General features: G+C 40.3%; 1 protein-coding gene across 2 annotated transcripts in view; it reads left to right on the forward strand.

The window, feature by feature from the left end:
* LOC141805290 (tyrosine-protein kinase JAK2-like) overlaps positions 1–16,160 on the forward strand; it is a 51,684-nt gene that overhangs the window by 17,684 nt on the left and 17,840 nt on the right. For both annotated transcript variants that reach the window (XM_074690258.1, XM_074690257.1), the window contains exons 3-9: positions 4,215–4,338; positions 4,437–4,557; positions 5,187–5,332; positions 10,680–10,974; positions 11,156–11,275; positions 14,724–14,881; positions 15,014–15,125. In XM_074690258.1, coding sequence (XP_074546359.1) covers positions 4,215–4,338; positions 4,437–4,557; positions 5,187–5,332; positions 10,680–10,974; positions 11,156–11,275; positions 14,724–14,881; positions 15,014–15,125 — 1,076 coding nt within the window. The remainder of the gene's footprint in view (positions 1–4,214; positions 4,339–4,436; positions 4,558–5,186; positions 5,333–10,679; positions 10,975–11,155; positions 11,276–14,723; positions 14,882–15,013; positions 15,126–16,160) is intronic.

Raw genomic sequence — 16,160 nt, forward strand, 5'->3', positions numbered from 1 at the left:
AACAAGAAGCACTGCTAAAAAATGAAATAATTTACCAAACACACGTCAGTTCTTGTTGTCTGCATTAACTTGTCCATTATATTATGGGAATTAGATTGTTCTCTTGAACAAACAAAGTATGTAAACATATTTAAATGAATGCTTTTAGATTTCTTGCCTGGATTTAATCTGATTATAAAAAAATTGAAGACTTTTTCGTGATCTTCTCATTTGGTGTTTACAGAACAAGAAGTGTCTGTTTAAATACTTTGTGCCTCAATTGTTTTAATAATGAAACAAGCAGGAGAACAGAGGATCCATGTTCCAGGTTCCCCAACTTTTCAGCCCCCAAACAGTGAAGCTAGAGACTTGCAACCCCTGCTGTGGTAATGCATTAATAAGCCAATCTAAAAGGTTTGCGGTTCTTAATGCAGCTAATTTGTAGATAATTTACTGTAACTGTTAATGTTTGAATAATCTGTGTTTCCTAAATCAATCTGCCTCCTCTGATACTGTTGTTATCCTGGCTTAGTCACCTCAGGGATCTTCAACAAAGAAATGTGGACAACAAATCCAATGATATAAAATATGACCCCTTGTTATTTTTGTTTATATTTTTACAACAAGGATGAAATATATAGCCATAAATCGTTTTTGATTTTGTCCTTTGTGCGGTCTGAGAGAGCTGATTTTCCTACACACTGAGGACTCTTTAAAGTAACTAATGATGTATCTTAATCCCATCCACTCACCTGTGCTGTGAGTGAAACTATGTGTGTGTCAGCATTCGAAGGAAGTTATTTTTTCAATTACAATTGTGTGTTGAAGAAAATGGGAAATGTTTTAGCGTTTGATTTTGTCTGTAACAGAAGTAGAGTTCAGTCTAACTTTCTGCTTCTATTTCTACCAAGCGGACATCAGGACGTTTCCGACTGTTGCATCTCTGAGCTTCAGCTCTATCTCTGCAGACCATACTGTTTTACTCTCTTGATAAAAACAAACCCCTCTTTCAGTCTGTGTTATCTTCTGCTTTTTCTGTCCACCTCTTTTTTCCCCCAACTTCCTCTCTTCTTTTGTTTTGTTACCTCCGTAGTCACTCAGTGTGACTAACCTTGTTTCCTTTGAAATCAGTCAAATAAAAAGTGTGTGAGAGATTTTTTAAGGTGATTTCCACTTTTTTATCATCAAAACAAATTTGATATGATAATTTATTATGAAAACCCATTTCAGAACTAGTGTTGTAAGAAAGTTGGGCCATAAATACTGACCTGTGCAGCCTTATGATGAAAAATGATGAGAAAAGTTTTGGCTCCTGTGGTTTGAAAATAAAGAAACTCTTGAAACGTTCATTGTTTATGAATTATTAGACCTGAGGTTGTACTTTTCTCTAGTTGTACTTTCTTTTAACTTAAATTTCACTTCCGCTGTTGTGGTTGAGCACACTTCCTCTCACACACCCTCATGCAATTGGCTAACACTTGTGAGTGCTTCCTGCTGTGCAGCAGCATGTTCTGTCTGCTAATGACCTACTTGGCCTAAGATGACACTTTCTGAAAGTTGTTGGGGCTTTGATGATGTGACAGTAACATGTGAATGGTCAAAATAACAACAACAACAATGGATCAATAGATAAAATCACCTAATGAAAGTGATTTATGCTTTGGTTGTTAGTATTTTTGTGTCCAGATGATCCTCTCTTTATCATACAGTCTACTGTTTACTGAGATGTACAGCCTCTCGTTGCATAAGCATAGCCAGCCACTGAAATGTTGCATTGGTTACAACATTTGGATCTGGAATTGGTGCAGAAACTGCAATAGCCCTGCCTTTGAATTGCGCACAAGCAACAACCCGGTGGCGTCTCCCACGTTAAGAGCTGAAGACTTGTCCATGATTTCCAAAAAGAATTTCAGTTCTCAGTTTATAAGACAGAAGAGCAGGTTTTCACTTTATCTCAGTGTATCTTCAGTAGGTTTGAGCGCAGAGAAGTTTCCGGCAGTTCTTTATCATGTGCATCTATGGTTTTCCTTTTGGCACGATACAGTTTCTACCCATGTTTGTGAACGCTTATAGAAGTGGTTTTGAGCCCATGCAGTGGTTTCCACTAGAGGGATTCCAGATACTGTAGATAATAAAATCCCCAAATTCAATACATGTCTCTATTTGCTTTCATAGAGTTCTGAACCACCTATAGTTTTGACCTCTGAGAGACTAAGGCTGTCTGAAATTCTCATTTTTTACCACATCATGTGAATGGTTTAATGAAAAATAACCTTAGTAGTTTTGAAGTGTTTCTACAGGTTTTTTTAAATTCAACATTTAAAAAAATTCTTGAGTTTTTTCTTTCTTATGTGTCACTGGCATGAAATGGAAAACACACACACACACACACACACACACACACACACACACACACACACGCACGCACGCGCACACACACACAATTGTACATATATATGAATATAAATATAAATATATATCAACCAATTGGTAAATTATCACTGCCAGATTTTGTGTTTATCACCATTTACAGAAATTGGGGTTGTTAGCTGAAAGTATAATAAGAAAAACATGAAAACAACAAACACTGTAAGTGCAAACTATGAAGACAGGCCATGTTTGGGAAAAGTTTAAATAATCTGTGTTTTTATTTTAAATCCTGACATATATCTCATTGTGTGGCACACCTGGATGATTTGGGTTGATTGTGGTTGAGCCAGTTGAAATGTGAAGCTGCAAATTCTTTGGCTTTACTTTTGGGCAGCAGTCGTCTTGTCTATGGTTTGGTTTAATTTAGTTTGAATTGCTGCATAAGAGCTGTAATGATGCTGTCAAGCTGTTTTTGTTTTTGTCTTTTAATTATAAAAAGATAAAACTTAAAGTATTTTTTTCCTCTTTTTGCAACATTTTTTGAAGCAGTCAAGCCATTGATTGGCACTGCAAGTGTTAATGTTTTATTTGTAGTAGAAATGTTCTATTAGATTTAATATGAGCCAGATTCACCTGACAAGGTAAGAAAAATGTCTTATTTTGAGATGTTACAAGTTTAGAGTGACGCAAAAAAACTAAAAAGGAAAATGAAAACATTTAACTTGAAAAATTACTTGTAAAGTCCATTGATGTATGACACATGTCCCAATACTGAGCTGAACAAATACATTATTGTTACCCCAAAGGCAGGTGTTTTTACTCTTTATAGGCAATTCAGGTGTAATTTCTGAAGGTTTTAAATTTTGCAAAAAGACATTTTGGCTCATATTAAGTCTGTTGATACAATTTTGACTGAAAATAGGACAAACACTTGATCAGATTTCAGTTTTTGCAGTGTGTAAGTCAGAGTTCAGTTTTAGCCACCCGTAGCAGACTGGATGTGTCCCTGCTCTGTCTGTGCATTTAATAGAATAGAATAGAATCGAATATACTTTATTTTTCCCAGAGGGGAAATTCAGGAGTCACAGCAGCAATCAAGGAAACAAAAGTAAGAAAGTGTATAGAAAGTGCAAAAAGGTCCATAAGAAAACAGATGCTGACAGCTTGTCCATCATTGTCCAGTTCAGCCAGCCTCCACCTCCACAGGGTCCAGGACTGAGCTCCTTCAGCAGTCTGTTCAGTCTCTGTCTCCTGGATCCTGTCTGCTCACAGCAGGTGAAGTTCTTCCAATGTGGCGTTGGTGTCTGATGTTAGCTCTGTTAGCCATGTCTGTGAATAGCATGATGCTACTCTGCCCTCTGGTCTTCCCTCTGTTGCTGGGTTAGCATAGCTAGCTCATCCACCTTATTGGAGACAGATCTTACGTTCCCAATAATGATGGATGGAAGGACAGGTCCATGTCGTCACTTCTTAGCTCACATCTGGGAACCAGCACGTCGTCCTCACCTCCTCCTCCTCACCTTGTGGGAAGACATCAGGCCTTGCACCAGTTAGCATTGACATACTACAGGCTGCTAACAGCTGAGTTCACATGTAAACAAGCGGCCATGGCTACATGTATGATCTCTAGACAAACTGGAGCAAAAATAGTAAAAATATCACTGAAGACACAAAAAGTTTGGTGTCCACGACTAAAAAATGAAACATACAGAGTAATGACCAACTCCAAATACAATGATGACGAAAAAGAGACAAAAAATGTTACAAGAGAAAGACAAGGAAGAGAGAGCTGCCACAATAGGGCAGCAACAATGATTAACTATGTTTCAATTAAATTAACTATGATTTTTTTGCTGTGTTTGCAGGAATTGCACCGTTGTACCTCAGCTTGTTCAGCCTGATGAATGAGAGTGACCGGACCTGGCTCCCTCCAAACCATATCTTTAAAGTGGAGCAACCAACCAGCGTGAAGGTGCTCTTCAGAATCAGGTAGGTAGTCTTTTTCATATTCTGATTTCAAGTTTGTTGTGTTTTTGTTTTTAGCAACATATTTCTTCTCTCATTGTCTGCTCTCACTTTCTGCCCAGATACTACTTTCCCGGCTGGTATAACAATAGCAATTCTCTGTATGCCCATCGCTGTGGTTTAACCAAAGGGAGGGAAAGCCCTGTGATGGATGATTGTGTCATGGCTTACCAGTTTTTCCAAGTGAGTCTCTATGTCACATATGATATGCTTGTTTTTCTTCTGTGTATGAGTGTGTGTGAAGACTGCGTGTCTGCCTGACATGTCTGCTGCTCTTCTCTGTAAGTTGAGAAAACAGGATGTGGGGTCGCAAGAGTGTTTAAAAAGGACAAATGAGGAAGAGGGTTAGGCCAGGGTTCTTATTGATTTGAGTCTGCACGCCAGTTTACGCAAACTTTTGTGGTGTCTGAATTGTGTCTGCTTTCCCACGTACCGGTGAGGATTTGACAAATGCTGCTCTGACATGCTGTGTTTATCTCTGCTGCCATGTTGACACCAGAATTGATGAGTGTAAACAGACTTAATTATGAAGTATCAGCAGGTCAAACAAAGCCAGGATCAGTTTGTTGATAAAAAATTGATTGAAGTCTTCTCTTCAAACCCACCCAGAAAATATCCCATTGCCAAAAGATAACTCCTAATCTGTCAAAATGAAGGTTAAATAAATATCTCACTTGGAGTAATATCTTTCTCAGACTGCATTTACAGCCATGTTTGGGTATAAGAAGTCACGCAGTCTTAATATGGTAAGAAATGGTACGTCTTTATTCCCCCCTCCACCATTACGTCATGTTGTTTTTTGACTCCTCCAGTGGCGCAGTGACTTCCTGAACGGCTGGGTCAGTATTCCAATAAACCATGAGGCCCAGGAGGAGTGTCTGGGCATGGCAGTGCTGGACATGATGAGGCTGGCCAAAGAGAGTGGACAGTCTCCTGTGAACATCTGCAATGATACCAGGTAGGAGATACAAACAGGCAGAAACCTGGGGCAGAACCAGACTCATGTAAGGGGCTGTTTACACGCCAATGATTTTAGGGTGAAACGCAAAAGTTTTGTTGGGGTTCAGCCTGGCATTAACATGGAAACCGACATAAAACACAAACTTTTGGGAAAGGCCTCCAGAGTGGGATTTTTCTGGAACCCTGCCAACACCTTTGCCCTGTAAACAGTAAGCCAGCATTTTCATTGGAAACGCTGACGTCACACTCGGCTTCCCGCGAGCGCATACAACAGTCTAGAGCTGAAACGATTCCTCGAATGATTCGAGGTACTCGATTACAAAAAATACTCGAGTAATTTTCTCTGCCTTGAGTAATCGTTTAATTTTAAAAAAGATCAAGGAGTGGTATTTCAAATAGAACTGAGGCCATATTAAGAGAGTTTTCAGACCCCTCAAGCTACCTCTTATTCAAAATAGCAACTAGCAACAAATCTAGCTTCTTTTCTGGAGTTTGGAGACTAATGGGTCATTCTACAAAATGGGTGCGATTTGGGTCTGCAACATTTGATGAGATGTACAAGGCACAAAAAATGTGTCAAAGTGTGTTTACAAATTTTGGAGCTACCAAAGCAAGTGCCCTTATTGACATGCTGTATCAGAAAAATCTATTCTTAAAGAGAAAAATTTTCATTAGAAAAATAACTGCTCTTTAACTAAACAAAAATGTATTTTATCCGATTACTCGGTTAATCGATGGGATTTTCAGTAGAATACTTGAATACTAAAATATTCGATAGCTGCAACACTCCAACAGTACTGTTGTTACGATAGTCGTGAACTACCGAGTTGTGCTTGTGCTGCTCAATCTGCTGAATCTGCTGAATCTGCTGACTGTCTTTATACAAAGTGTGCATCTGTTGCTCCACTTTAGCTCTCAGCATTCACCAATATACCAGATGATCAGCCCAACTCTACTTCAGTGGAGATCTACCAAAAGACGCTTCTGGACGAGACAGTTATAGCGCTGACTACAGGCCTGGCATGCTTACTACAGCGTTTTTGTTTTCAGCATTTCCGTGTACACGCAGATTTTTGCCACTGCGTTTTAGCGTTTTCAGATGAAACGTTGTCACGTGAACAGAGCCTTAGACATCCATCTGCTAAGACCGTGTTGTGGGTTAGAGAGAAAGGGTTAGAGGGAGATGCTAAAAGACAAAGAGCTGGACAGAGTTGAAGCAGTGATTGATGATGATGAGACTGTAATATTCAGCTGAAGTCTGGCAGGTCCCCAGCCGCAGGCAGTCTACAGCAGCGATCCAGATGAACTAATGAGATGAGAGAGCTCAGGGACCCCCAGAGGGATCAAAAATCAAAGGTCACCAAAACATCAACAACTGTACTTTTGCTGAGCTGGGGGGTATTCCACGAAGCTGGCTTAGCTCAAAGCCTGGCTTATTTGGGTTAGCCTCGCTAACTTTAGCGAGAGTTGGGTTCCACAAACGAGGCTTAGGCCTAGCGTAGCTTGGTAACCATGGTAAATTAGCCAGTGCGACTAGCCTGGTCCCCGTCAGGCTAAACGTCAGGCTTACCTTAGCTCCGTCTCAGAGAAGGTCTGACCGGCTTCTAAAAGACGCCTTGTGAACTGCAGGTGTCACATTAAATTAATCTATACCTGTAATATTTGATGTTTTTGTTCAGAACCATAAACTGAGACCTTTTGGTAACTTTTCTGACACCTGCTTAAAACCCAAAAAGTCAGAAGGATCGTGAGGCTCCGCTTTCACGGTCTGTATTTATACTGAAAATCAAGATCAAGCGAGCTTTTGTCCTTCAGCTCCACGGGAGGTTTCCGTCCTCCCTGAGCTCGCTTTAGGACACCTGCGTGATCCTTTGACAGGTGAACCGCCCCCAGTTATACTAGACTGGAATAACCGTGAGTTAAGAAATGTGAGATACTAGACTGTCTCCCCACATATTAAGAAAGTTGGTGGCTGAGAGGTTAGAGAGTAGGGCACAGTCGCACAGTGAACCACGTTTTATTTGCGGCGTGGGTTCGATCCCACCAGTGGTAACTATTTGAAAATAATTGATTTTCTTTCTTCTGTCTCCCACGAAGCACAGTCAACATATAACAGAATAAAGGCAGAAATTGTCTTATGATATAAAAGATGACAACAGCCACAATTTTCCATAGAAATACCCTCCTTTACCGGCGGTCCGTTCTGATCATGATGATAATGTAAAGGTGATTCCACATGGTGACATAACTTTGTGTCTTCCTCCTTATTTAAATATAGGGCACTGTATCACGGACACATCTCATCTGACAGCTGAATCATCTCTAATGAAAAAAAATGACATCTCATCTACATGTCTTTTTCTGCTGTTTTAGTCAGTGTTTGATGAAACATCACCCCATGAAGTATATAGGCCTATATATACGAACAGCTTTAATTTAATCAAGAAGAATCTCCTCTGGGCCACAGCAGTGTGAGGAGCTTCAGAGTGAGGAGAAAAAGGTAATCAAACTCAGCAGAAACAGTCAGTGTTGATTTGACACAAAAGCATGATATTCTTGAACCAGCAGCGTCTCTGGCTTTAATTATTGCCACCGTGTTACCCTTTTATGTGATTTTCACCTTGTAGTCATGATACGACTCTATGAGGGGTGTTTTCTCCGCTGAGGGAAACGTCTCCGCTCTCGGTTTTGACATGATTTGGTCATTTCGACAATCGACACGTCGGGGCTTTTTATCTACCGCGGACGCGCGCTTAGCCACAGCTTAGATCAGCCTGGCTTGAATAAGCGTCTCTGAAAATCAGCAGAGCCTCGTTAGTGGAACGACTTGCAGCTAAGATTGAAGTGGCAGCTTATTCAAGCCACGCTTACCGGCGATAGCCCAGCCTTCTTTAGCCAGCTTCGTGGAATACCCCCCTGGTCTTGTACTGTATTGTTTACAAACTGCCAACAAATGAAAGGGTTGGTGGAGCAGTTGAAACCTCTCTCATTCCATACAAGTTTGTAATGTTTGTGAGTGAAATCAACTCGGCATTTACTTTTGTAAACTAAGTGGCTAAATTAGCCTTTTGAAGCCTGTGTCTTTGATCTTCAGTCTCCAACAAATAAGACACATCAAAGAGTTAATTAAGGATAAAATAAGATTCATTCACAGAGATTTTTTCCATGCTGTTGTCACATCAACTGGTTGAAAGTCCACAGATTACAGTGTCACTCTTGAAAAACACCAGCGATGCAAAACTCTGACTGCACAGTGTGACCAGTCTGCAGTGCATTTGTTTCCTTTGCACTGAGGAAATAAAAATTTAAGTAATTAGGGTTGCAACAAAATTTAGCGATGCACAAAATAAAATCAAGTAAAGAAAAAAGTTAAAGGGCCCGAATTTAAGTTGGCGACTGTGTGTACTGTACAAAAATTATTCAGTCCCTGCAAGTCTGGCACCGATCATTTAGGATGTTCATTCATACAATAGCTCTGATGACTCACAGTTTTTGCAAAGATCTGTAAAGTACAGATTGGCTGAATATGCATCAGTCTGCTTCAACATGTGTTTAAATTGGAGTTTTAGAAGTCGCTGTTAATCAGCTGACGCTCGCTACAGCTTATAGATATGCGTTTAGTTATTGGACAAACAGTAGCCAGGGTTACATGAGAAGTTTTGACTTTTCCGAAAACAATAGTATACATGGAAAGGAATATTCCGATCTCTGGTCTACATGCACCGCTATAATCAAACAGAATAGTCAATGGGGCATGCGCAGAAAAACATAAACAAATTGAGAAATGTCTCTAGTTGCGTCTTTCGTCATATCTGAGCATGCGCTGAAAGAACGTACCCTGACAACTTTCCATTTGAGTGAATACATGATACCTCAATTGGTTTGGGGAAAGGAATATTCCACCCCTGTGAAACCGACAAGGCTCAGCACTTTTGTTACAAAAGTTGTTACATTTCAGACTTACTTATTTTTTTAAATTACATTTTGGGTCGTTACATTTCAGGCCCCAATAAGCACTTATCATGTTTCATATTGTATCATTAGTTGACTGTTTTGTTACACCTCTATACAGGGCTTGACATTTACACCCGCCAACCCGCCAAAAACACCGCTAAATAAGGCTCTAGTTCTCACCATGACTAGAGCCTTATTTAGCGGAGGTTTTGTGTGAAAGTAACGCACTGAAAATTCTCTGAATAAAGCGTGAATGCATCTTTGTTTTTGATTTATGTTTTTGGTCAAGTAAAATATGGCCCCGTCTGAGTGCAGAGGAAACCGGCAGAGGAGCAGGGAGGGGGTGTTTGGTGCGAGCGCTCTGGGCTTCTGCTGCACAAAAACACTGCTGTAGGGGTCATTTCTGCCCTAAACCTTGTGATAGGACCCAACTTGTTCCATCCTGGAGTATCACTTTAAAGCAAAACAACTTTCATTAAATTCAATAATAAACTACTGCCTGAATGACTTTGTCTTAATAGACTGCATGTTTTCATATAAAAGAACAACTTTACACACAACCATTCCAAAACTGAATACCTGATAAAGAGCTGTACCTCCAAAGATTTATGTAGTCTTGATTTAAGTGTAAACAGGGGTCAGGTTTTAAATCTAGTTCAAGTAAACTTCTGCACTTCATCGTTAGCTTAAATCATATTAAACATAATTATCCAACAACAAGATTGTGGCTAGTGAAAATGCTGAAACTCTGGGAAACCACTAGCTACAGTGGCTGGTGAGCAAAATAGTTCATGTCAAGCCCTGCCTCTATGATTTAATGGTATAAAGACTGATTATCTGATCACCTGCGCTAGAGCAAAGCAATTGTAAACAAGCCCCAAAATATCACAGTGCTGAGTTTTAGTTTTTTATATTTTATCCTCTCATGCTTGTTTCCTTCATCACACATTCGTTTTAATGCTATTGATGTTCCTGTTTTTTTTCACTCTGTATTCACTTGGAAATCACCCTTGGTGTGAATGGTGCTTTACAAATAAACATGTATTACCAAACGTACCACCTACAGCACCATCTTTCCCTCCAGTTGGAAACATCTGCTGCTGTGCAGAATATCTGCTTACAATGAAAAGACTGTGATCTTATTTTTCAGACTGCATAAGTCCAGTGGATGTCGTGCAAGCTCCCTCCCAAACGTTGTGGGAAGCTCTTTGATATGCTGATGAGCATTTTGTGCAACTTATAACACTGTTAAGGAGTGCGTGACAAATGTCTGTTCAGTACTTGTACTTGAAATTAAATGTGATGGGAAGTCACCAGATGTTTTTTTTTTTAGTCTTTTTACCTCCCTCATCTCTTCGTCTTCTAAATCGAACAACCCTTTCTGCTTTCAGCTACAAGTCCTTCCTGCCAAGATGCATGCAAAACCGCATCCAGGAGTACAACATCTTAACCCGAAAGAGGATCCGCTATCGCTTCAAGAGATTCATCCATCAGTTCAGCGAATGTAAGGCCACAGTGTCGAACCTCAGGCTCAAATACCTCATGAGTCTGGAGATGCTGCTGCCCTCCCTCTACTCCGAGCGCTTCCAAGTCACAGAGCTCTCAGCAGGGAACGTCACCATCATCGTCATGGGCAACAAGGGCATCCAGTGGTCAAAAGGGAAAGAGGAGGTGGGAGAAGAGGAGGTGAGAGCAGAGAGACAGGGTGATAATAATTTCTGTCGCAGTGTGGAGTCATTTCTTCCCACCAATAGGTGGAGCTCTAGGAGTTGCTTTAAATTGCCAGTAACCAGAAGTCTGCTTGTGTGTGCATGCTCCCTCATCTCATACAAATTCAAAGCGCTGTTTGTCCTCTCTGTGTCTCCAGGAGCTGCAGACGTACTGTGACTTCCCAGAGATGATTGACATCAGCATCAAACAGGCCAATAAGGAGGGGTCTGTGGAGAGTCGCATCGTGACCCTCACCCGTCAGGACAACAAAATCATGGTAGAGTGAACACTGGACTCTTTTTTACTGTTAACCAAAATCTTTTCTTTAACAGAACTAGAGAAACAGGAACATCTGTTGTTGGCTCTTGATGAGACCGCTTATCAAAGCCACAAAGTCTAAATTTCCTTGTCTTGTAGTTGAAGCTGGTAAATGAAAAACACAGAAAAATCTTTAAACTTTTGTCCATCGAATAAAACATGACGCTTGAAGCCGTTCTCTTCAGAAAACAAAATATAAAAAGAAAAACAAATGAATCAGTCAAATTTAATAACGTTAGAAGAAGAAACAGAAAATAAACTTGCTGTAGAGGGTTTCTCAAAAAGTCTTCACACTCAGATAGCCACAGGACTAAATTTGGCTTTTAGAAAGTCCAACTCGTAATAAATTCAGATTACGACAGTCAAGATACGTTGATCAATGTGAGTTTTTCTCAACAGACAAAAACAAGTAAACATGACATTGATGGTAAATTAGCGGAGTTTAGCAGTAAAATGTGTGCACAAGTTATTTAGATGATCCTTAATCTCAGTTTTAGAGTAATCCAAACTCATAAAGTAATCCAGATTTAAGTGTCCTTGTTGATCAGACCAAGATGAGGGGGTAAATGAAAGACAGAGCCAGTCTGAGGAACAATGAACAGTCTGTCTAGGACTGAAGGTTACAGCCAGTGACGACTTCAGAAGTCAGTGAAGAGCGTAAAGAAGGTGTAGCGGATGTAGCACAATCTTATAAAGGCTTCTCCATTCTGGAGAGGCACAGACACACAGGATGAAACCGGATCTGATGGGTAAAAAGAGGTTTAGAATTTCTCCTTTTACAAAATACAGTAAGAAGGGAAAGAACTGGACCCATATTCACAAAGCTTTAACTTAGCCGAAGAACTCCTAGAAAGGAGTCTGAGCTTAAGAGTGATTCAGGAAGTTTCTGAGAGCAGCTCTGAGCAAAGAGGAGACAGAAACTTTGATCTTAGTGAGAAGGTGTGGTTGATCCTGTTGCTAGGTATGACGCAGTCTCCTGAAAGCTGTGATTGGTTGGTACAAAACAGGAAAAAGATGAGGGAAAAAAAGCGCTCCATGCTCCTAGTAATGAATGGACAGTGAAATCTACTGATTATATAACTTGGGCTTGCACAGTTTTTCACCTTAGGAGCTCTCTGAAGGTCTAAGACACTTTGTTAATAACTTTTATCTTACAGAGGGAAAATTCCAAGAAAAAATCTTAGCATCAGAGAAATTCTCGGATTTTTCTAAGAATGACGTCACTCAGAGCTACTTTTAGCCTGAGGATGCTTTGTGAATACAGGTTTAAGGTGATGTTAATAGTTTGGAGGCAAACATTTTGTTTGATACATTTGACTTTAGTTGACTTGGACAATCTTTTGTTGCTTTATCCTGCCATGTCCTGCGTTTGGATGATTTCAAGATGTTTGTTTATGTGTCTGAAGACACTGTTAACTGTGATGCTGCCTGTCTTGGCAAGTACACTCTGAAAAAGATTTTTAACCTCAATGAGTTATTTCCTGATTAAATAAAAAAATAAAAAATGATCTGACGGATCCTGATACATCATGTTCCTTAGATTAGATTAAAATCATGCTCCCAGAGTGCAGAGTTTTTGAGCATTGAGCGGTTAGACAAACATCAGTCTCAGGATTAACTCTTATGTGTAGTTTGTCTCTATGAAATACAACATGAAAGCAGACTCTGTGTGGCAGTGTTGCTATGTCACACATTTGTAGATGTTAAAAATTGTACCTGTTAGATGTTTTTGTGTTTATATTCCAGTAAAGGCTTCTGTGATTGTTGTTTTTTCCTGTTAACACTGTGGTATCTAGGGGCTTGTGTTTGGAGGAATGCTGGTGGAGCATTGTGATGTTATTTTATTGCTTCCTCAAGATTTGGCATCATCTATTACCAAAACTTTGAATGCCTCTGACATGAACATATGAACTGAATTGACTAAAGCTTAATGATGGGAATGCCTGGTTTACTCTGCCAAATCTGAAATCTAAGCTAGTGTTTTTGCCTTTTTTTAAAAAAAAATGGCATTATACTTGAAATGAGCCACATTCAACTGACAAGTCCAGAAACACGTCTTATTTTAAGATATCAAAAGACAAAAATAAGGTCCGAGTTACTTGAAGCAAGTATAAATATAAGCTGGTGGGGTAGAAAAAATGTACTTGTCATGTCTCTTGAAAAAATGAATACTTTCTTAATCCATTAAAGTTTTTCTTACCCCACTGGAGGAGGTTTTACTTATTTCAAACAATTTAGACCTAATTTTTTTCTTAAGGTAACTTGAAAGAGACATTTTTCTGGACTGGTCCGATGAAAGTGGCTCATATTAAGTCTAAAAAGACATTCATTCATTCATTTTCCAAGCCGCTTGTTCTGTTCAGGGTGGCTGGAGCCTACTCTAGCTGTCATTGGGCAAGAGACGGGTACACCCTGGACTGATCACCAATCACTGACAACCATTCACACACACTCACACCTTCGGACAACTTGGAGTGTTAACCTGATAAGCATGTTTTTGGACTGTGGGAGGAAGCCGGAGAACCCGGAGAGAACCCACACATGCAAAAGAAGAACATGCAGCTCCACACAGAAAGGTCTACCGGCCAAGCTGGGAATCTTGCTGTGAGGCTGCAGGCTAACCGTTGCGCCACCATGCAGCCCTCCTAAAAAGACATTTCTACTAAAAATAAGACAAAAACACTGGATAAGAGTTCAGTTTTTTGCAGTGTAGAATGTAGCAGCAGTAAAAAAAAAAAAGAAAGAAAGAAGAATGGAACGCCAAGGATAGAAAAGTTAGTTCAGCCAAGAAAAATAAGTGGAGGGATGATGAAAAATAGATTTCTGGTGTTTATTGTAGCAAATCCTAAACACACCATTGTTTTTTAAAGGTTTTTTTAGGGGGCTTTTTCTGCCTTTAATTGGATCAAAGAGAGGACAGTGAATAGTGGAGGAAACAGGGTGAGAGTGGGGACATGCAGGAAAGAGGCCACAGGCTGGATTCAAACTTCGGCCACCCACACGAGGGCCAGCCTCATGGAGCGCGACCAAGAACACTAGGCCAACTGCGCTCAGCGCCATTGGTTTTTAAAGGATACAAAATGTGAAGAAGCTTATGTCTTTGATATGATTTATACACTTTTATTTTTTCATAAACATTTTTATTTATTCATGTTTGCCCTCGTGATGGGTTAAGGGTTTATCATTTGAGAACTAAAGGAAGATTCTGACTCATCTTCACCTCTCTTCTATGATGTGCATGGAGAGGGAAAAACAGCTTTGAGTGTGAGAACCGTGACTCTCAGGCCCACGTGTTTTAAAACCTGAAAATTAAGTTCTTTTTACCAAAAGTGTTCATAATGTTAAAGCTAAAAGTGTTTTAGAAATAATTGACTATATTCCCTGTGTCTTTGTGTCGATCCTCCCAGGAATTGGAGTTTCATTCGCTCCCAGAGGCTCTGTCCTTCGTCTCATTGGTGGACGGGTATTACAGACTGGTTGCAGACGCTCATCATTACCTGTGTAAAGAAGTGGCATCGCCGAGACTCCTCGAATGCATTCAGAGCTATTGCCATGGCCCTGTGTCGTGAGTATCACACACACACACACACACACACACACACACACACACACACACAAAGCTAAACGTAACCTATCAACTCCTGCACCAACAACCACAGAACTTCCTCAAGCACTGACTTTGTCTCTTTGATCACAGGATGGAGTTTACCATCGGTAAGCTGCATCGCTCTGGTAACCACCAGGGCCTGTACATCCTCCGCTGCAGTCCCAGGGACTACGACAAGTTCTTCATGTCTTTTGTTGTGGGGGTGAGTTCTCCATTTGTTGTTTTCATCACTGCAAAGGTCACAACATTTGTTTCTGTGATACGTATGAGGCAAAGGTGTCCAAACTTTTTCAAAGAGCCATGTTTGATTTTGTGAAAATGCAGAGGGCCACGGTTCAATTGTTTACATGAAAGTAACCCACGAAAGCTCTTTTTATGAACTATTTCTTTTAGTGACTTCTGTAAAAATCAGTCTCTAAAGCCCTGTGTTTCCACTGACCAATCCAGGTAAAGATCCTCAAATAACCGAGACAAACTGTCCCATTTTGTGGGACCCTTCTGTTGGGGTCCCAGACTAAATTGATCTGATCCCGGAAGGTGGAGCTACAACACTACAGTCCGTTGATTGGTCAAAAGAATCCTCACTTCCTGTGTGACAGGGGCTGCATTTCTCCTGGCAGAACACAGCCTTTCACATTTGAAATGATACACTACTGATGCTCGGTACCTGGCAATCAGTATCAGTACTCAACAGTACCGATTTTTGGTACTTTTGTGTGTGTTTATGTGGTAATCAATCTTAATTTGTTTAGTTATAAAATCTTAAAGATAAATATTAAAATCTTAATCAAACATAGTTATTTCTCCATCTATAGCCTTGCAATTCTGTGTTCATGTCTAGCATTGAAAATCACCTACTTTTCCATTCCCTCACAGTCACAGGGACGGTTCAGGTACCTAAACATGGTGCCTTTTACATTAAGGTGAATCAATGCTCTATACTACAGACAGAATTAGGTCGGTACCTATATAGGTACCTAATTTGGTACCCATCCCTAGCGGGGTATACTGTGTCGCACTGCCATGGCGTTACGCTATTATGTAACTGACATGGCTATCGGCCTGCCAAGAAGGGCATGGTTGGCTGTGGAAATGCAAACAGGACCAGACTTTACCAAACCAACCTGAACCAAACTGAACTGATCCATACCGGACTGCTTGGTAGGAATGGGGCTTAAGTGTGCTCAAACGTCCTTGTGCCATGGTTACAGACTGATTGAATCAAAGCTCACCTGTC

The sequence above is a fragment of the Halichoeres trimaculatus genome, unplaced genomic scaffold (assembly GCF_033239565.1).
Source record: "Halichoeres trimaculatus isolate MK-OKI-2021-1 unplaced genomic scaffold, fHalTri1.1 fHalTri1_scaffold_16, whole genome shotgun sequence".
NCBI lineage: Eukaryota > Metazoa > Chordata > Actinopteri > Labriformes > Labridae > Halichoeres > Halichoeres trimaculatus.